The sequence below is a fragment of the Cupressus sempervirens genome, chromosome 2, assembly GCF_028749045.1.
Source record: "Cupressus sempervirens isolate cs-2001-9-10 chromosome 2, ASM2874904v1, whole genome shotgun sequence".
NCBI lineage: Eukaryota > Viridiplantae > Streptophyta > Pinopsida > Cupressales > Cupressaceae > Cupressus > Cupressus sempervirens.
The window spans coordinates 639,880,453-639,902,860 of NC_143119.1; the positions used below are offsets into that span (position 1 = coordinate 639,880,453).

General features: G+C 34.1%; 1 protein-coding gene across 1 annotated transcript in view; it reads left to right on the forward strand.

The window, feature by feature from the left end:
* LOC149574996 (uncharacterized) overlaps positions 1-17,951 on the forward strand; it is a 33,617-nt gene extending 15,666 nt beyond the window's left edge. Inside the window, exon 5 of the mRNA XM_089815985.1 lies at positions 17,606-17,951. Within this exon, the coding sequence (XP_089672111.1) occupies positions 17,606-17,727 (122 nt within the window). The 3' untranslated portion in view covers positions 17,728-17,951. The remainder of the gene's footprint in view (positions 1-17,605) is intronic.
* Positions 17,952-22,408: the final 4,457 nt, after the last annotated feature.

Genomic DNA, 22,408 nt, shown 5'->3' on the forward strand with positions numbered 1-22,408 from the left:
ATGAGTAATCAAAGAACAGATGTAACTCGTTCAACTGCTTGTGCATCTTTATATGAGAGCCTCCATTCATTCGCTATTCTTTAGTATTCGTGCCACATGGATGAAATTTAAGGAAATACCCATTGGATAGTAAATGCAAAAGCTTAACGGACATTGAGGGATCTTTTCACTGTTCTGTTGAGCTCAATGATAACTTTCTATAAGCTCTTTACTTTTCTGTTTTCCTTTAAGTTTCAGAAAGTTACCATTGGGGTACCTTGTTGGGGAAAATCCGTCAAGTGAGATTCTGATTATATCTTCTTTCCATAATGGTTTGATTCGTTCTAATATCATTTTGGCATACTCTAAATCTAGTACAAGGGCCAAACTTAATCATTAGCTTGATCTTTCTTGAATAATCGGAAAATTGTCTTCATGGGTTGGAAACCCGCCGAGGAGAAGACAATTTCCATTTTTCCGCCAAGGCTTCCTTTTAGGTCGAATCTTTGACAATTGCATTTCTGGTAGTTGGGAATGCTTAGTTAAGGTGCGAGGACTTGTTTGAGAACCATTTAACATCTTGTTTTTCACCTCAAATTGCTTTGCGGAAAATTGTCTTCATGGGTTGGAAACCCGCCGAGGAGAAGACAATTTTAGGTTTTTTGCCAAGGCTGAATATTTGAGTAATAATGAATCCGGATAATGTTTAGGAGTCTTATCTTGGATTCAAACATCAATTTTCTTTGAAATTCTGCACCTTTTGGAACTTCTTGAGTTATATATGTTTTGAAATGATCTTCCGTGGGAAATTGCCTTCATGGGTTGGAAACTAGCCGAGGAGAAGACAATTTCCATTTTTTTGCCAATGCTTGTTTTATGAAGAGATGATACGCCACGAGCAAATAGAGCACATATTTGATTTGCAATGAGTAAATTTGATCTCTATCGGACTAGGTATTAACTTACCCAACCAATCGCAAGGTAAAACAAACACCCATTCGACTATAGAGAAAGAGAAAGCGAAATGGGAAGATCCGATAAAGATCACCTAGCCTTTAGGGACCTAGACCTAGACTCAAACAAAAATGAGGACTAGACTCATTTCGTCTATTACACAAAACTAGCTTTTGCCGATATGTTAGAAAACAAAAAGTGGGGCAGCAATATAGGAATGTTATGAATCTCATCAAATAAATATAGAAATGATTTTATAATCTTGGAATTAGAGGTAGTTTCTATATGAAGGAGTTGATTCGATTATTATAATTCATAAATGTTTATTGAATAAAGTCTCTTATTTTTGTATTTCGTTACGTACTATAGGATCTATGCGCCTTGATCTTTTCCTCTGAGAATGTTATTGCAGGAAGCGGGAGATTGAGATTTAGAGGAAGCTTGGCATTACATTAAAGGAAACCTTGAAGAGAGGGAGCAAACAGAGGATGTGATTCAGTCAACCTTTTGAGATCACCGTCTTATTGATTTAGAGAGAGTAAATCATATTGAGATGGATTCTTTAGTGATTGATAAATTGTAATAGTCAAGAGGACTACGATTCATGAATATACCTCGTGGCTATGTGATTTTAATGGGCCTACCCCTTGTGTACATCATGAGGATGACAATTTTCAAATGATGTCACTTGTATTTGCAGAAGTTACTATAAGGTGACGCTCTTACAATAACTTGTATTATGAGATCAAACAAATTGAGTATATGGTGAATGTCTTGCATTATAACATTTTGGAAGGCCATTGCTCAAAGAGTACTTGGTGAATATCATTGATATTTTGGGAGGTCAATACTCTTGATATTAGATGTGATATTAAAACCTTTTGAGTACTTGGTGAATATCATTGATATTCTGGGAGGCCAATAGTCTTGATATCAGATGTGATATCAAAACCATTTGAGTACTTGGTGAATATCATTTATATTCTGGGAGACCATTACTCCTGATATCAGATGTGATATCAAACCTTATTTGAGTTCTTGGTGAATATCATATGTTGATATTTTGGAAGACCAATACTCGTGATATCAAATGGTGGAAATCTTCTGAGATATCAAATGAGATATCCTTAACATTGTTATTTGTAATATTATGTTGAAGTAATATTTATTCTTATGTGTTTATCCTTCTAAGCTAAGAGGGAGTGTTGAATGTTTGATAGCTTCAGTCGGATAAACCTATATATAATTATATATGAGATATAATTTATGTGTGTGTGTTTTCTTTATATTGAGATATGAGGTCATTGTTCTATGAGAAAATAAAAAAATAAAAATAAAATTATATATATATATATATAAAAAAATAAATTTGTCATTATAATTTAAATAATCTGATTAACGAATAGACATGTCCCATGAAGGGACATGTCTATTCATGGCCTATTCTCTGTATGTATAAATCTAAGAGAATGTTGCATTTGGAACACACATACCTTGAATAGGCAGTGCCATTACAATTGCAGCATCGAGCTCTGGAATTTAACAGAATCTCTAGTCGGGTTTGGAGGAAAAAAAAGATGCAAATTTTGAACACACTCGGGTAAATAGTTTGAAAATTTTGCACTAATAATTTCAAAAAGAAATTAAATTTTTTCAAAGAGGCCAGGAATTTTTTCTAATACCATATTATGATAAAATAATGAATGTGTGATTCAACAAAGATCATAAATTATCTATACATACAAGATACAAGAGAATGTTTCTATAACAAATAGGTGAGAGGAAATAGAAACATTCTTTTAGAATGAAAAAGAAAGTTTCCATATCGAACAAAAGGAGTTTATGGAAACATTACAAAAAGGGTGATCATTAGAAAAAGACGGGAGAGAGAATAAATAGACTATCTAGTATCATAATAATGTGTTAATGAAGAAGATGAAGGAATGCTGAGTGTCATGGGTGGGCGGACAAACATTAGTCATCAACGAATCATCAATATCATTGTTACATGTTACATGTACTAAGGGACATACTTTCTTAATGTAATTGATTTTAGAGGGCATCACAAAGATGTTAATTTTCAGTTTCAGATTCTCAAGTAGGCTATGGAAGTTGGGCCACCAAATGTGGTCCAAGTATTTACAGATGCAACACATGCGTGCAAAGGAGTAGATAAACTTATTGAGGCAGCTTATAGACTTTTTTGGTGGACTCTATGTTGTGTGCATGAAATAAACAATGCACATAAGGACACGAGAAAATTTGACTTGATTAGAATAGTTGTTATTGATGCTGGAGTTGTGCAGATGGTAATTTGCAACCAACATGATTCACATATGCTCTTTAGGCTCTTCTCTAAGAAGTTATTGGAACTTGTTGAGACTAAATATGCATCCTCTTTCGTTCTCTTGGAGAGAATGCATGAATTGCAAGAGTCATTGCAACTCATGATTATGACAATAGATTAGAATTAGTGGGCCAAGTTGAGGATAGAGCATGGGAGGAGGATGAAGGATACAATGAAGAGTGATGTGTTTTGGACTGATGCCAAATATATAGTCTCCATCATTGCTCTATATTTCTATGTGATTGGATATGGGGATTGGGGTGCACTTGACCTTGGACATGCATATGACTGCATTGGTTCTATACTTGACTAGACGAGGGCTGCTGTGCAAGAGAACCCCACATTAGCTTTCTACAACTAGCACATTATACTAATCATTCAACAGAGATGTGATACGCTCAATGCTTCTCTGCATATGGCTGCCTATCTATTGAATCTTAAGTGATACAATCCTAGGCTTGGTTGAGTTACATTGATATAAGATGCTAAGGTGATGACAAAGTTCTGCATTGAGAAGATGTTAGATCTTGTAGATTCTAGTACAATTAGCAGTAAGTGGACTGAATTCGACACTCCTATGGGTTATTTTGTGGTGACCAAGATGAATATAGCAACTATGGTCAGGAGGACGTGGTGGAATTGACACGAACTGGAATCCAAGGCTACCACTCTAGCTATTCAATTGCAATCTCAATTTCTATTTCTTCAGTTGCCAAGAGGAATTGGTTTTCCTATAACTTCAGCCACTCTCTAGGAGAGTAGAGAAGCTTATGGTTGTATATGGTGTTTTGCACCTTATTGATCGCAAGGCACTTGTGTACAAAGGGAGTCTAACATCATGATGAGATGTAGAGCTAGAGGAGTGAACACAAATTGACGAGGATGCTACAACTTTAGATACAAGGTTGGTTGGTGTTAGCTTAGTGGAGCTTGACCATGAGGAGTCCAGTAATTCCAGTAATGAGGAGTTTGGGGCTGATTATAGGACTGCCTTTGCTACGTTTCGAGATTTTGTACTTATTTTGATATCACACTACTCATTGTTATCATCTATATGATAATTTCAATTTAAAATAAATCTTCAAATTGAAATTTTCGTTTGTCCGATTGTTTTTAGTGGTAAGTTTTAAAAATTGTAGTGTTTAGTTCAAGGGGTTTAGCTTAGTTGGTTGAGGCAATGAGTTCTCAATGTGGAGACCTTGGTTCAAATCTTAGGAAGAACATCTTTGTGAAATTCTAAGCTGTGAGACTCTTGGTCTTCTATTGGTTGATTTTGTCTCATTGTAAAAGGTGGATTCTAAGTTGTGACTCTTCGTCTTCCAAATGTTGTTTCTAGTGTGGTTGTTCAAAACAAGCCTGAATAAGTTTGTAATTCTTATGTTGTTGCTTGAATAAGCACAAGATCTGTAAACAATTTCAATATAAAATTTTTAGTGTTTAGTATTTACACTTTTGCTAGTTTGCCAAAGTTTCATTTGAAATGTCATTCTAATACATCTTTTTATAACTAGTTCTTAAAGTACTATATGTATATCTCCGCCAACCCCTATCATTGTTCTATTGCTTTCAAACTTTGGCCCTTGGTTCCCCATTCTCGAAACCAGAAGTTTTGTGGAACATCAGAATTTCATTTTCAGATTCATATCACCCAAGATAGAACATTGGACTATAGTGAAGTGGGTCTTGAGATATGTGAAATGCACATCTGATTTTGGTGTTTTGAAGAACAAAAGGAAAATTCCTAGGATATGTAGATTTTTAGATTTAGATTGAGCAAATTCTATGGATGACCAGGCTTGGTATATTTGCCATCACATGGACAAGCAAAAAGTAGCATGTAGTAGCTCTTTTCTTGGCTGAAGTATATAGATTAATTAAAGTGCTTGTGAGATAGCAAGGGTCAGAAGGATGATTTCAGACATGAGGATGTCTCTAATTGAATGTACATCCTTTTTTTTTAAACAATGAAGGGGTTTGTAGTATCCTCTAACCATTTCTAGCTTCATACCTCAATGCAAAACTTATAATTTCATAACAGGCATTTAATTGGACACTTGTTTGTATTACAATATTAGATAGTTTCTATTCTATTTACTCTCTTCCGGCTTTTTCTAATGGTCATTGTTTTTATAATGTTTTTATAAACTCCTGTTCGATATGGAAACTACCTTTTTCACTCTACAAGAATGTTTCTATTTCCTCTCTCTTGTTCATTATAGAAACATTCTCTTGTATCTTGTATATATAGTCCCTAATTGAATGTACATCCTTTTTTAAAACTATGAAGGGGTTTGTAGTATCCTCTAACCATTTCTAGCTTCATACCTCAATGCAAAACTCATAATTTCAAAACTCATAATTTCATAACAGGCATTTAATTGGACACTTGTTTGTATTACGATATTAGATAGTTTCTATTCTATTTACACTCTTCCGTCTTTTTCTAATGGTCATTGTTTTTGTAATGTTTCTATAAACTCCTGTTCGATATGGAAACTACCTTTTTCACTCTACAAGAATGTTTCTATTTCCTCTCTTGTTCATTATAGAAACATTCTCTTGTATCTTGTATATATACATCATTCATGATCTTTCTTTAATAATACATTCATTATTTTACCATAATATGGTATCAGAGCAAATTCTCGGCCTCTTGTTCTCTTTTGAAATTATTAGTTCAAAATTTTCGAAATATTTGCTCGAGCGTGTTCAAAATTTGCATCTTTTTTTTCCTCGACACTTGACTAGGGATTCAACGTCCAATTTTTTTCTGCAATTTTGTGTCCTTTTTGGGCATTTTTGAGCTTACTATTTTTGCACATCTTCTACAAAGTGCAGTGTCTAGGGTGTTTTAAACCCTCTGACTCTGATTTTCGTCTAGTAGTTTCGTTTTCCACCATTTGTTTAATAGTCAAATCTGCCTTTTTTGGGTTTTTTAAAAATGCCTAGGGTTTCTCTCGAAACTCTCTTTTTTCGTCTTGGTTTTAAAATCTTCTTGTAGAGTTTGGGTGGGTTTTTGCAGATCTCAACTGGGCTAGTCTCTGTTTTTCCTGGGAGCATCGTTTTTTGTGCCTCAATTTTTTAGTCAGTAGAATCAAAATCTGACAATAGATTCTATCTAGGTTTTTTGAGTTCTTATCTAGATCTCTTAAAATTTTCTGGGTCTTCCATCAATCTACCCCGAAGTTTGTGCCATCTCAGTTTTTTCATTGAAAAACATATAATGGCATCTCTCACCAGTCTTATGTTGGAAGGTAGTCAACATTTCAATGGAAATAACTACAACACCTGGAAGCAGAGAATGATGACGATCTCTGAGTACTGTCGCCTTTAGGTGTTTGTTCTGGGTACCTAGACTCGTCCTACCACAGTTGATGCTACTCAAAAGAAGTTTGATGAGCGTGATCGTGAAGCAGTTATGCTTATTAAGCTTTCAGTTACTAATGAACAGCTGCCTCAAGTGCCGTTTGGCAAGACAGCTGTAGAGATCTGAAAATATTGAAGGATCTCTATGAGACATCAGATAAAAGCAGTCTTCTATTTGAAGAATTAGCTATTCTCTATTATTATGGATGAGCACATGTCCTTATAGGAACATCTTCTAAAGATTAAGGACATCAGAGATTAGCTTGAGGACATTGGCCGTACAATGGAGCAAGAGGACATGGTGGTCATTACTCTGAAAAGCCTACCACCGTCCTATGAGTATTTTATTGAGACACTCAACATTACTGCAACTAATGTTGACCTGAAGTTCTCAGATCTGTGCACCAAACTTCTACAGCAGGATCGTTGGAAACAATAGTTTGGTGGTAGTGCTCCTTTGTCCTCCTTTGAACAAGCATTTTCATCCCTGTTCATATAATTTCAGAGTATTCCCTGTTTAAATGTTGGCATTCCAACAAACACTTTGCATAGAAATTAAGTGGTACTTTACTCACTAATTAGTAAGCATGTTGTCAAATAACTGAAATTAAAAGTATTCGAAAATCTTTAACAAGAGATCATACATTCAGAACCTTTATGCTTGACATAAGATTCTTACAATCAGAGATGACTAACAGAACTCTTATGTTATGTCTATTTGGCACGAGACTCAATGTTTATAGCAGCTATTTTCAGAACAAATGCTGTACTGATATATTGTACTTATAAATCATTTGACAATATTGACATGATAACTGACAATGCTGGCGAAGACACTACAGAAGAAATCTTGGTTGTCGAGATGTATTGGATGTTTGATAGCTAATCCTTCCTTGAGCAATGTATGCCCATGCTTGTCCTGGATCTTATGATTTCCTTTTAACTGTTGTGACCAGAAATCAGGAGAAGTCGCACCCAGATAAGAGAAAAGGTAATAAAAGTCTCTATAGGTTCAAACTCTGTATTCCCAGAACAGGTCAGAATGATTAACAAACTCAAATGAATTTTCTGCATGTTCAGCAAGAGGTAAGCTTCAAATTTTATCTACCCTTTTTGGTTGCAGCACTTCCAGTTCACCGACTTGATAAGCTATGAAGCTCTATAAGTGTCATGTCCCCATTTTGGAGGCAATTTGATTTAATTAATTTAATTAATTAGGTTGTCCAAAATAATGGATATTTTATGAGGATGACTAATTAATTATTTTAATTAAATAAATAAGTGGTATTAAGTTAATTATTTATAAAGTTATCAAATAAATAAATATTAAAAGGTAACTTTATATTTAATTAATTTAATAAAGTGACTTGAATTATAAAATATTTTATAAAGTCACTAATAGATAAAATAAAATAATGTTCTAGAAGTTTCTGGAGAAAATGGAGAAAAAGAATAAATAGGCACCCCGGCCAAAAGAATAAATAGGCACCCCGGGCTTCATTCTAATTATCCAGATTTGTTGTTGTTGATGTTGATGTTTGTTGATGTGCATTGTGGAGCCTAGGGTTTCTGCAATAGTCACAACTGGCCATTGAGAATGAAAACTCTCAATTGTTACGCAATTTTGAGGGTTGTGAAATATCACTTGAATTATTGCAGTTGGGAGGAAGATACTTCAGTCTTCTAGTTATGCTACATTGAGGAAAAAAATTTGAGTACAAAAAGCAGTTCGAAAAAGCAGTTCCAAAAAGCAGGCCGAAAAAGCAGTTCGAAAAAGCAGGCCGAAAAAGCAGTTCGAAAAAAGCAGGCCGAAAAAGCAGAACCGAAAAAGTAGGCTGAAAAAGCAGGTCCGGAAAAGCAATCCAAAAAAAAAAGCAATCCGAAAAAGCAAATTCGAAAAAGCAAAGAAAATTATTACAACCATCTACAATCAGGGGCGGCAGCTAGAGAGGCACGACTTGGGCATTTGAGGAGGTTATTTTCTGTTCAGTGGTATTGCAATACATCTATTCTCTAAGGCGACTTCATATGCCAGGTCTGATGTGTATTTTCATAGTTGCCTTTCACTATAGAGTGCTGTTGTAATTGTCATTTCGTATCAGACCTATCATTCATTAATAGATACATCATTCATTTTTACATTCCTCACAATGGTATCAGCAATCCATGGCTTTAGTTGTATTTAATCATGCATGTGATTAGCGTACTGTTGTAGGGGAGTATTGAAGTTAGATATTTAGTATTGCATTGGTTTTCATTGGCAGCTGTAGGTGCATTTTACTTTACCAGCAATCATCATATTTTGATATCTTTGTAAATGCCAAGAGTCTTGGGTAACTTAGTATGAATATTGTATTGGATACTCATTCTCAATTAAAGAGATACAATTGCTGGTCATTAATAGTTGTCTTTGAGCGTTAATATATCATTTTTTATCAGCCAGTTAGCTTGCATACCAACTGTTTGTTAAAATACCAGTTGGCTGTAGGTGATCATTTTCATGATTAGAACTCATATATGCATTCACTATTGCCAAAATTAGTTGCATATTTATGTTAGGTCATTGTTTAGACAATTTGGAGTCTTTTGTAAGCATTCTCTTTGAGGCAAATCCAAACAAGAATCACTGCAGCAATCTGAAAAGTTATATCAGTTAGAGGACCCTTGCTTGCAAAGTGTTTGACGAAATGTCAAACAACTGAAGTATAAAGATTTTTGGTGTTTGAAGAAGTTATAACCTGTTGGGATTATTACAATAAGGTTCAACTCGCCTTCTGTATGATAAAATCTATGCAATATATGTATCCACAATATTGTTTTAGTTTGGCTGCTTCATCCATGAGCTTCTTGCTACATCCATTCCGAGTATTGGTGGCTCCAAATGATATTTTAACAGGACCAATTTGCACCAATAGAAGGCTAGGATTATTTAAGTATGTGGCACCAACTATAATCAAGTACAGAAATATTTCCCTCACAGCATGGTAAATATCAAACTTCACATATATCATGCATACTATAGAGGAGCACTCATTAAGTCGGATAATATTATTATTCCTGCTGAAGTTATAATAGCTCGGCGATATGTATATCTTCGAAATATTAAAATCAAAACTTGAGTGCCGACTATATTAAAAAGTGGCAAACTTTAATCTATGTCTAATGGATTTGGGACTCACAAATGACTAGAAATAAAACAGGTCTTCAATAAGTCAGCATCCAATCAAAATGTAATATTCAGAATGTATAGTTGCCCACAGACAATATGGTACTCAGAAAAATAATAATTTGGCCTCAGCTTGTTAAGTTTGTAACAATGATAATCTACAGGTCTGAATGTGCAGACCGCATCTAATCTTCTCCTTCTTAAGTATCATATGAATAACATTAAATATATTCCAATACATCTCTTGTGATAGGCGGCAACTTCTAAGGATTGTTTGATATTTAATGCTAACTTAACACATTGTGTTAGTTGCTGATTAAGTGTTAACCATTCTTGCAAATCGCCGATTTTTGGGAGAGGGTTTGTGCCGACTTAGGAAGGGACATGCCCTTTAGTCATGATATTTAGGAAGGGTATTATTGTAGTTTGAGGACACAAATACATCAAGTCTGCTCCCTCAAGCAATAATACCCATTCGATTTATTGCAAAGATAAAACAACTTGCAGTTCAAAATAAAAGCAAGCAACTCCTTCATAATTCAGTTTAGTAAGATGTATATTTTCAGCAATCAAGGATATATTACAAATCTGATCAAAGGTACAGAATTTGCAGAAACTTTACATGGTATTAGAGCTCTGGTAGTTGAACCTAGGCTCAGCAAAATTCAGTAATCAAACTTTATATATATCTAGCAACTATCTACTATCTTCAATGGCATACACAATCAGACCTGAGGACATATTTGATGGGAAAGAACACTTTGATGCGTGAAAATTTAGAATCATTATGATTCTTGAAGAAAATGAAGTAAAACAATTTGTTGATAAAGCATCTAAACAATTGGGAAGAAAATGAAGTAAAACAATTTGTTGATAAAGCATCTAAACAACCTCCAGAGGAAATAGAAAAGCCATTCAAATCATATTAGATGGAGTAAAAAATGATATCGTACCCATGCTTACAAAACATCAAACAACATTTGATATGATGAATGCATTGCCAAATGCATATGAGGTCAACAATGCAACTAGAGTTCTTGCATTGAAAAGGCAATTAAATCATATACAAATAAAGGAAGGAGAATTAATGAATTTTTACTTCCTAAGGGTTGTCGGCATTAGAGATGAACTGTCAACTATATGAACCATTATTAGTGACACATAATTAACACTGATGGCTATAGATGGATTGCCAGATTCATGGGAAACTTTTGCATAAGGAATAAGTGCCAGAGATTAATTCCTTAACTTCAACAGACTTAAGGGGTATTGTCTTCAAGAAGAATCCAAAAAATTAAATAAAGGAGGGAAATTGGAAACAAAAGATGAATAACTTCATGTTCTTGATACAAAGTCTTATAAGGGCAAGAAGAAGCATTTCAAGAAGCAAAAAAGAAATCAAAAGAACGGGAAACCCAAGAGAGACTTATCCAAGATAAAATGTTTTAGATGTGAAAAGTTTGGATACTACAGATGTAATTGTCCTAAGAATTCTAAACAGTATGCGAACTGTACAAATGTTACTAGGGAGGAAGATGTGATCTCGAGAATTGTGTATTGTATTTGTCACTATCAAATGAAATCTCAAGTAAAGCATGGGTAATTGATAGTGGATCTTCTAGACGTATAATAGGATACAAAAAAGCACTAGACTCTATTTCAGAAAAGGTTAATGACGAAGTTATCATTGGTGATAATTCAACACATTCCATTGAAGGAATTGAAAACTGCACCTTGAAATGAAAATCAGGAAACTCTCTTCTTCTCAAAGGTGTACTCTACGTACTAGGAATAAAAAGAAATTTAATCTCAATTACAACTCTTGAAGATGATGGGCATAACGTTGCATTCATGGACAGTAAAATAATAACCTGGGCAAAGAACTCCTCAATCAGGAAATAAAAGTTGATTGGTTATAGAAAAGGATATTTGTATGAATTGAATTTAGAATTAAGTCGACCCATTCAAGCCTTAATTCATGAAGCTGTAGACATAAATGAAATATGGCACAGAAGATTAGGGCATCTAAATTTCAAAACCTTATCAACTATGGAGAAGATGGTTATTGGTCTACCTAAACTAAATAAAGACCACTCAAGCATATGCAAAGGGTGTGCACTGGTTAAGAACTCCAAAAGTCCATTTCATGATAGCACTAGGAAAACAAGTAATGTTTTGGAATTAATTCATTTAGATTTATGTGGACCTATGTCTGTTCCTTCTCTTGGAGGATTCCGGTACTATATTTTGTTCATAGATGACTTCTCTAGAAAAACATGGATTTACTTCTTAAAGTGCAAAGAATCAGAAGAAATCCTAAAGAGATTTAAAAAATTCAAAACATTAACTAAAAACTTATTAGGACATAAAATTAAAACTCTTAGAATTGATAATGGAGGAGTATCCACCTCAGATTTGTTTGAAAGGTTTTGTAAAGAAACAAGAATTAAGAGGGAGTACACCATTCCTTATAATCCAGAACAAAACGGGGTAGCAGAAAGAAAGAATAGAACAATTATAGAAGTTGCTAGAGCTATGATATTTGATCGAACTCTAAAATATTATCTTTGGGCAGAAGTCTCTTGTACTGCTGTCTATATTCAAAATTGAAGCCCTCGCTCTTACCTTAGAGATAAAACTCCTGAAGAAGTCTTTACTAAAGTTAAACCCAATATAAGTCATCTTAGGATTTTTGGGTGCCTCATATGTATCCATGTTCCAAAAGAAAAGAGAACCAAGTTAGAACCCTCTAGGAGGAAAGGTATTTTTGTAGGGTATAGTGAAACATCTAAGGCATATAAGATTTTCATACTTGGACAGAAAAGTATTGAACTTAGTAGGGATATAATTTTTGAAGAAGATCTAGCATTCAAAAGAGCCTTAAGTTCTGAAGAACCTTCTCCTTTATGTAGTTCTGAAATAAATAGTGAGTCTCAGTCTCAGAGGGAGAACATAGAATAAATTGAAGATGAAATTCAAAATCTAAATCTTGAAAAAACTCAAAATTCAAAGAAAAGAACACTTTGGGCCATTAAAATAGTCAATGAAGCTCAAGACTTTGCTGCACCTTTCGGAACAGTTAGAGAAAGCAAAAGACCTAAAAGATTCTCTAGTTATACAACAAACATGAGTGATTTATCCAAAATAGAACTAACCAATCCTTTTGATGCTATTAAACATATAGCTTGGAAAGAAGCTATGACAAAAGAATACCAATCTATTATGAAGAATGACGTTTGGGAAATTGTTCCAAGACCTAAAGAAAAATTTGTTGTTTCTTCAAAGTGGTTATTTAAAATAAAGCATGCTATTGATGGTAGTATTGAGAAATATAACACTAGATTTGTAGCCAGAGGTCTCTCTCAAAAAGAAAGGATTGATTATGAAGAAACTTTTGCTCCTGTTGCTAGATATACCTTTGTAAGAGCAGTCGTAGCAATTGCAGCATCGAAGGGATGGAATGTACATCAGATGGATGTAAAAACAACATTCCTAAATGGAAAGATTGCAGAAGAAGTATATGTGGAGCAACTTGAAAGATTTGAAACTCATGATCCTAATGTTTTTGTTTGCAAGCTCAAGAAAGCTCTCTATGGGCTTAAATAGGCTCCAAGAGTTTGGTATGAAAGATTGATAAGTATCTCACCGGTTTAGGATTCTCCAAGAATGAAGCCGATCCAAATTTATATTATAAAAGAAATAAAGGTGGTATGGTAATTTTGATACTGTATGTTGATGATTTTCTAATAACAGGTGATGAGCATCTTATAGATCAATGCAAGAAAGCTCTAATTAGAGAATTCGAGATGAAAGACTTGAGACTCCTTCATTACTTCCTAGGATTGGAAGTACGGTAGAATTTTGATAGTATCATACTTAATTAAGGGAAGTATACATTAGATATTTTGAAGAGATTTGGAATGTGTAATTACAAGACTATGTCTTCTCCAATGGAGACTAATCTACATAAACTTAAAGAAGCAACAATAGAATCACCTTCCATGGATTCTACTCTCTACAGATAGATGATTGGGTCCCTTATGTACTTAGTAAATACAAGACCTGATATTTGCTATGTTGTTAATGCCTTAAGCCAATTTATGTGTGAGCGAAAGGAGATTCACCTAGTTGCAATTAAACACATTATGAGATACTTACAAGGCACTCTTAATTTTGGACTCAAATATGAGATGGTTGGCTTAGATTTACATGGATTCACTGACTCAGATTGGGGTGGAAGTGTTAAAGACAGGAAAAATACTTCAGGATGCTGTTTCAGTTTAGGATCAACAATGATATCTTGGATATGCAGAAAGTAGTCTTCAAAAGCTCAGAGCTCTGCAAAAGCCGAATACATTGCAGCAGCAATAGCCTCTCGAGAAGCAGTTTCGCTAAGGAAGTTACTTGTGAGATTATTTGGGCAAGCTATGAATCCTACGATTATTCATTGTGATCATCAGAGTTCCATCAAACTTTCAATGAATCTAGTTTTTCATGATAGGTCTAAGCATATTGAAATTCCTTACCATTATGTAAGAGATATGGTAGACAAGAATTCTATAAAATTATAATACATTTGCACTGCAGATCAGACAATAGACATACTCACCAAACCTTTATTTAGAGTGAAGATAGACCACTTCTGAAGAAGACTTGGTATGGTTGAATTGTAATCCATTTGTATTCTTTAAATTATTAATAAAATAAATTTATTTGTTAGGCTATTGAATGTTATGGGCTCCACCATTTGTATTCATTATTTAAGAGGTGACGATCTCTTAGATAATGTGCTAAACAATAGAGTTCTACTATAAGATCTAGATGAGTTCAAGATCATATTGTGATGTAAACGTTGCCATGTCTACAAGTCACAATTTGGATAAAGGAAGAATTTTATTATTCTCTGGGGTTTATCTTGTGTTTAGGTAGATTTTAAGTTAGGATCATGTTGTGATATAAGAATATCAGTTTCTATGAGTCACAACTTGGATAAATGAAGAACTTAAATTATTCTTCATATTTATTCTGTATATTATTACTAGTAGCAATGATTTGTCATATCATAGGTTTGGTAATATGACATTGTATCATGTGTTCTATACCACATGCCAAGAAGATTCAGATAGATATAGAGTATCAATTCTTGCTTGTTCATCTTTATTGATGTTGCTAGATATGATATCTCTCTGTATGATTATCAAGTTAAGAGGGAGTATTAAGTTTGTAACAATGATAATCTATAGATCCGAATGTGTAGACCGCACCTAATCTTCTCCTTCTTAAGTATCATATGAATAGCATTAAATATATTCCAATACACCTCTTGTGATAGGCAGCAACTTGTAAGGATTGTTTGATATTTAATGCTAACTTAACACATTGTGTTAGTTGCTGATTAAGTGTTAACCATTCTTGCAAATCGCCGATTTCTAGGAGAGGGTTTGTGCCGACTTAGGAAGGGACATGTCCCTTTGAGGGACATGCCCTTTAGTCATGATATTTAGGAAGGGTATTATTGTAGTTTGAGGACACACAAATACATCAAATCTGCTCCCTCAAGCAATAATACCCAGTCGATTTATTGCAGAGATAAAACAACTTTCAGTTCAAGATAAAAGCAAGCAACTCTTCCATAATTCAGTTTAGTAAGAAGTTTATTTTCAGCAATCAAGGATATATTACAAATCTGATCAAAGGTACAGAATTTGCAGAAACTTTACACAGCTATGATATGGGCACTGAATGATTTATTTCTGAAACAAATCAATCCTTACAATTTTGCCTTAGAAGACTTGAAACAATTTTAGCGAATCTCCCTCATTGAAGAACTAGGTTTCCGTCCAGGTCTTCTATCAATTTCACAAAGATTTTCGTCTCCAAAAATCTCACCTAATGCCAAAGCATCAAGCAATTTCATAACAAATTCGATAACATCTGCACATCCTCTGGATATTCGTCTCCTTGAACTTTAATAGCTTTCTCTAGAAAACTCTTGAGATCCCATGAGCTTGTCTCATGGCATTCCATTTGTTTGTCATCCAATTTGAAATAAAATGAATGTTATTTTATAATTCTGGTTGACATAAAAGTCACTTTAATTGTTCAATTAAGTTGTTATATTTTGACAACTTCAATTTTAAATCATTTAATAAATTTCAAAGGAAATTACAGGGTTCTCCAACTTGCCAAGACTAAAATCTTTTAAAAGCTTATCATATGTGTGGAAATCTATTGTCACTTCAAGAAACAACTTGTTGATTAATCTAATTTTGTTGCAATCAGACAAATGATCAAACTTCAAATATTCTTTCCAAGACTTTTGGATAAGCATGGTGTGGTGTACACTGTAGTAGTACATTGACCATCAATGGAGAGTGCTAAAGTAATAATTAATTTAGTAATTCTCAATTGGTTATTAGTTGTAATAAAGTTGAAATAACCTTAGAATATGCTTTATGCTTATTTTCCTTTAGTATGTTGAATGTTATTTTTGTTTATGAATGTATCTTTAATGTAATCTTATACAAGGAAACTTTTACTTACACAATGAATATCTTGGTTATCTCTATGTGCTCGATTTCCGCAATACTCTTACACATCTTATATTACATAGCTTTTTTTATCACAAAACATTTTACGAGTGCCACAAATGGCTCCCTGAGTAGGAGGCTCATATGCTATGTAGGCACATCAAGATGCAAATTTAAAATAAAGACAAACATTAGGAATTTCAAGGTGTACAGCACTTCCTGACATGAATGAGACTCCCAAATAAGTATAAACCTTCAGCGTACACCTACAGCGCAGTTGGCTTGAGCCTTGAGTTTGTACTTCAATCGTCTAGAGTTCAACTCCAAAGCCCAGATTCACCTGAACGCACCTGGCTTGCGGGTGGCTTGGTGCATCCTCAGAGGATTAGTGTCACCCCTGCTCACCACATCCTGAGCCCAACCTGGCAGCAAGAGGAAGGTATGGCAGGGATAACTCTGGTCCAACAAGAAAAAACAAGTATAAACCTTCATAATGTTCACATGTCAATGTCATAAAACTTTAAAAAAAAACTGAAATGTTAGAGAAGCACTGACCTTAGTTTTCCTTGCTATCAGCACAATCTGTATAAGCTCGTACAAATGTGCAAAGGAAAAAAGCTTTCTTGGTAAACATGATGTAATTTACAATGTTGTCAGTATGATTATCATGATGTGATCATAGTTCATACACAAGTACGAACTTTCCAGAACTTAATGTTTACTGCTTCACATAACTGTTATGGAAAAAGTACACTTGTAGTTGGTGTTGATTTTACCCCCATCTTGCTCAGAGAATTTTTTTCTATGGTATCATGAACTGAAGTTTGAATATCAATTATTGGACCGCTAATCAGATTCAAAAATAATACGTACTGAGATAAAAAAATCTAAGACTCAGATATTTAGATTCAAAGTTCTGTCAGATCTTTGATGTATATGTATTCAGATTTTATTGACAACGCATATTGCATGTTTACTTTGTTTTATTACTTAATGCCTTTTACATTAACGTGTTCATCTAAATTATTCTTGTTTGGCTCCTTGTATGAAATAGAGCTGACACCTTGCAACTCCCCTTAACTGATTTCTTCAAGTTAAATCAAGAACGTGGAATTGTGCTTCAGAGCTGAGGATTAGAATCCATATGTTTCATCAAGTTTGGGTTGTAGTTTGATCATCATTATTGATTATCAAACTGGAACCGTAGCAAGTGTCTGTACCCATGTTCTAATAGCTAATTGCTTTTTCATGATGCTTGCGCAGTTTGGGGTGTGTGCAATCATCCATTCCATCTACATTGTATAATTAAATGGACTGGCACTCAAAATCGTCCACACTGCCCATTGTGTCGAAGAGACTGGCAAATTCAAACCGAGCCTCAATAGCTGAATATTCTATTCGTATATTTCTGTTTTAATTTTTTGGTAATAGATGTAATTTTTTCTCTCTGGTACTGGATTTGGATCTTCGTAGGATATACATGAAGATTGTTTTTGTGCAGCTTTTTCTGCAAGTTAATTCTTAACGTGACAACAACACTTAAAATTATCAGCTGTTGTGTAGACAATGCTTAAATTCAATATTGATATTTTCAGACTGCATTGCTAAATCATGAAGTGATCAAAGTTAAACTATTGAGATGCATAAAACTCTTATCAATACTTATTTTAGTTCTAATAATGTTATAACTGTTGCTGTATTCTGTATATCGTGACTCAGACGTAATCTCAATCTAAACAAGGACGCATTGCGTCTAGTTCCTGCCATTAGTAATTTTGATGTGTTTTGAATTAGGTAGGAAAGAGTAATATTAATATGATTCATGTGAAATGACAATTAATAACTAGAAAGACATTACATTGGAAAATAATAAAGAAAAATGTCTATTAAATATGTGCTTTATTTTACAAATAATGAATTAATGAAATTCATAAATATAATTTTAATAATAAATAGAACTTAGATTTTCAGAAAAATATAGAATATCAAAATCCTTCAAATTGCATTATTGTAAAGTCATATGTATAATGATGGTTATGTAAGAAAGCAGTTTACTATCAAATTGTTGAAGCCTCCTCGAGGATTTTATTTTTTGCCAAAGTACAAACGTAGGCCTTGCAAGCTTTTCCAAATTCTTTGCTAGAAGTTGAGAACACTTTACAGAAATTATAGACAATTCCACGTCATTAATAATTAATTGCATTGTCAAAGAAAGCCAAGAGAAAAGGAGTAGTTCTAAATAATTCCATAGTTTCATCTGAGTAGATAACAGATGAGGAAAAAAAAAACTCTTATAGCCCACAAATCCATTACTATTTAAATATTCAATGGAAAAATGAAAGCCAAGGAGCTGATGATGAAAATATTCAGCGAAATGCACCAGAAAGGAAGCACGCCCAAGTTCTCTCTTCTAAGATTAAAGTCTTCTCGATCAAGCAAACAAAATAAAATATAAAATTGGAGAGAGTTTTTTATATGTTCCAGATATTTAGTATTTACCCCTCCAAATAATTACTACCAGTTCCTTTTTCTTCATGAGCTGATTGTTTCGAGGGGGGAAAGATTTCATCCCTTGGCTGTTATCTTTTTTAACTTTGCCCCTTGTTGGTTGTGTTGCGTTATAGTCAAGCGACCTCTTTTCGCGTATTTGGTTTATGTTTCAATGAACAAATGATGGATTTGAATAACATTGAGTAAGGTACTTAAGTAATTTATAAGTTCTTGTAAAATTGGAACTTTTTTAAAAATAAATTTTAAATACGAGCACTTGCAACTTATGCATATAAAGATGGTCTGATCTCTACTAATCACTCTATTTGAAGATAGCTCAGAAAACCATTGCATTTACAGAATTAGCAGTAGTTAGCATCTTAAGAACAATGAACAGAATAAGCTAAAAATTAAAACTGTAAAAGTGTAAAATTCATTTCACGGTTCCAATTATATCTACCTAAAGTAACACCAGAAATCTAACAATACTAATACAAAAAAATATCCAATATGAAAACAACCATAAATAAAATAGCAGAGACAATGCCTTAATTTCACAGATAACAACGGAACTGTTTCAGAACAGAGTAAAATGTAACAGAAACTGATCCAGTCGTTTGCACTGAAAATCTCATTGATACCACTGCAAGTGACTTACCTCAAAACTGCACAAATTCAGTCCCACTGCCAGCAGTGCAGATCATTAAAAAATGGGCAGAGCTTGCAAGAAATTAGTATGAAACCCTGTATTTTTATTGAGATGAAACAAATAAAATATCCGTCACTGCTGCCTTGATCTGGAATTAGCAGGGTTTGAAAGCTGAATAGATTCCTTAAGTTCGAGACAAGAATTTGCAGCCTTATAAAGGAAAATATTGTTTGTGCCTTAACAAGTCGTGTGGCCAGTAATGTTTTCATCTGCCTGAAAATTGTTTTCCCAGAATGCGACAACCTTAAGTTTCAAATTATCTTGTCATTTTACCGCAATACCCTGCAAAGTATAAGTTGGATGTTTGATTTAAATTCAGTTTTACATTTGAATTTAGTGCTAGATCCTTTATTTTGCAAATGATAGTAGGCTAGTAGTAGAGATGCTTTCTAGGAAAATGTGTTAAGAGACATGCAATAATGTGGATGCTATAAGAATTACAATATGTATGATTGGATGCAAATAATTCTCTTCAGATTTGCTTGCATACAATTTCAGCTTTCTTTTGTCAGTGGATATTTCTTGACTGCAAATTACAGTTTTATGGACATGGTATTAGTAAATTTTGTTTGGGTTTAACATGTTAAATAATCAGACTACATGCAATTTCTGCGAGGACTTAAAATTATTGCAGAATTATTTTTCTTCACTATGAAGAATTACCTTTATAGAGTTTGTATCATTACAGCATATCCCTTTCTATTAACCAGTCTCTGAATGACGTGTAGAATAACTTCTGGTGTTCCACTATGCACATGATTGTATACAAACTTTCGTCATCTTAAAAAGAACTCATCTAAATCTATTTAGCAGAAGTATTTCTGATATACATTATTAACAGAGTTAATGGAAAGCAAAGATAGGATCTACTTTTTTCAAGCGCAACGAGCACTTGCTCAAACGTGTTTGGCAATCTCTTATGGAAAGCTTGATTTGGATTATCTGTACTGGAAATTATAACCCTGTTCCTGCAAAAATATCTGCTCAAACTTTCTTCGCATAAAATTGAAGTAATCAATTCCTATTTCAAACAACCATTTACATGATTTAATATGATATATATAGTCCTAGAGCAGTAAAGGAAAAAATTGGAAAAAATGTCAAGCATGTTCTCCTTGGCATAACGAGATGGCAGCAAGTATTGCTTATTTAGGGCTAGATATTCCATAAAAAAACATTTCATTATTTGGCCACATATGTTCCCTATCTTGAAAATAGACTTTCCGAGAATAATTTTGGAGTTCACTCCCCAATTTAAGAATGAGTTTAGTCCTTTTGGAAAATCAGACCAAATTCTCGAGAGTACATGTCACGGTCTCATATAAAAGAAGGTAAGTCATAGATGGATGCCATATTAGGCATCAATAGGTCCATAAATGAAGAAAATATAGGACAACACATAAGAATCCAAAGTAATCAGTCCTTGGAAACTGGTGTGCCTACCCTCACCCCACTACTGTTAGCCGCTTGCCACAAGGCATTCAACTCATGGCAGCAATGAGTCCAATAGCCTTACTCATCCAAATATCTGTCTGTTAGTTTGTGGTGACTGATTAGGAAAGTACTGTACAAATTTTTTTTGGGTCGTGGCTAACGTTGTGGCCGACATGTTGTAACCCTAAAGTGGCATAAAATTACATGTATAAAAGGGCTTAGGGTTAAGTATTTTCATTAAGTTGTGATGTGAAATTGGTTCTTGTAGCGGTATTAAGTTGTAAGGGATTACAGATTGTAATCAGGTTGTAATCATTGGATCGTAATAATATTGGACTTGCTATTTGGTGGACGTAGCTCAGGGATTGGGTGAACTACGTTAAATCTTGGTGCCTTGTGTTTTTTTTTTTTGGTTCTGTGTGATCTATTCTTTTCTGTTATTGGTTATATTTGCATGTAATTGTTATTTCTATCCGTGGTTTAATCCTAACATTGTCATCGACAACCCTGGCCTGTTATGAATCCCAATTAGGGTTATTAAGAAAGTTGTAGAGATTAGCATATTTAAAATCTAGGAAGAATGCCCACCCAACTCTAACATAGGTTATGATGAGTGCCTTGGATCAAATCCAACTATATCAGACTTAATTACGATTATATGTCAATATCTACTTAAGGCCAACTTAAAGCAATGGGAGTGCAGTTAGTACAAAAAAAGTATAGCAAAGAGAGTTCAAATGCACCTCAGAAGGAATGCATACCTACAATAGAGATCTTTGTGTAAAAATAAAATCCAAAAACATAAAAGCGTTCAACAGGAATAAGAGGGCGAACAATAAGGAAGCTAGGATACAAATATTTCTTCTCTTCAGAAGCACTTGTACCATTCAAGTCAAACCATCTGTAGCTTATTTATTATCTAGGAATTTCTTAAGCCTCTGCTCTCCACAGACCTTAACACCATGAGGTCCTAGCGGGATCTAAGTGAAATGTGTAGACTAGAATAAACAAGTATCAAATAGATCCAAACTTGGGATTTGATGCCAAAAATGATAAGCTAGTTAAAGGAGAGAATATGAGTGATGCATACCCATGAGTGAAGCCTCCAGCAGGTGGGTTTTGAAGAGAGTTATGAATTTTGAGAATGTTTGTAATGCTGGAGAAGATGATTACAGAAAGAGTGGAGGCGACTATTTTAACCATTGCAGGACCCTTCCCAGCCTTTAGCTAATCTAGGGAATTCATGCTCTCAAGGGCCCCACGTTTACCATCAGCAATAGTGCCATTGCTGCCTCTTCAAGCAGCACAACATACAGTAATTGGATCATATCCTCCCTCCTTCACAAACTCTTTCCTTCATATATCAACTTCCAGCAATAGAAATATATGGATTTCGGGTTTTGCCAAGCTAAAAAAGGATCCAAATCAATAGC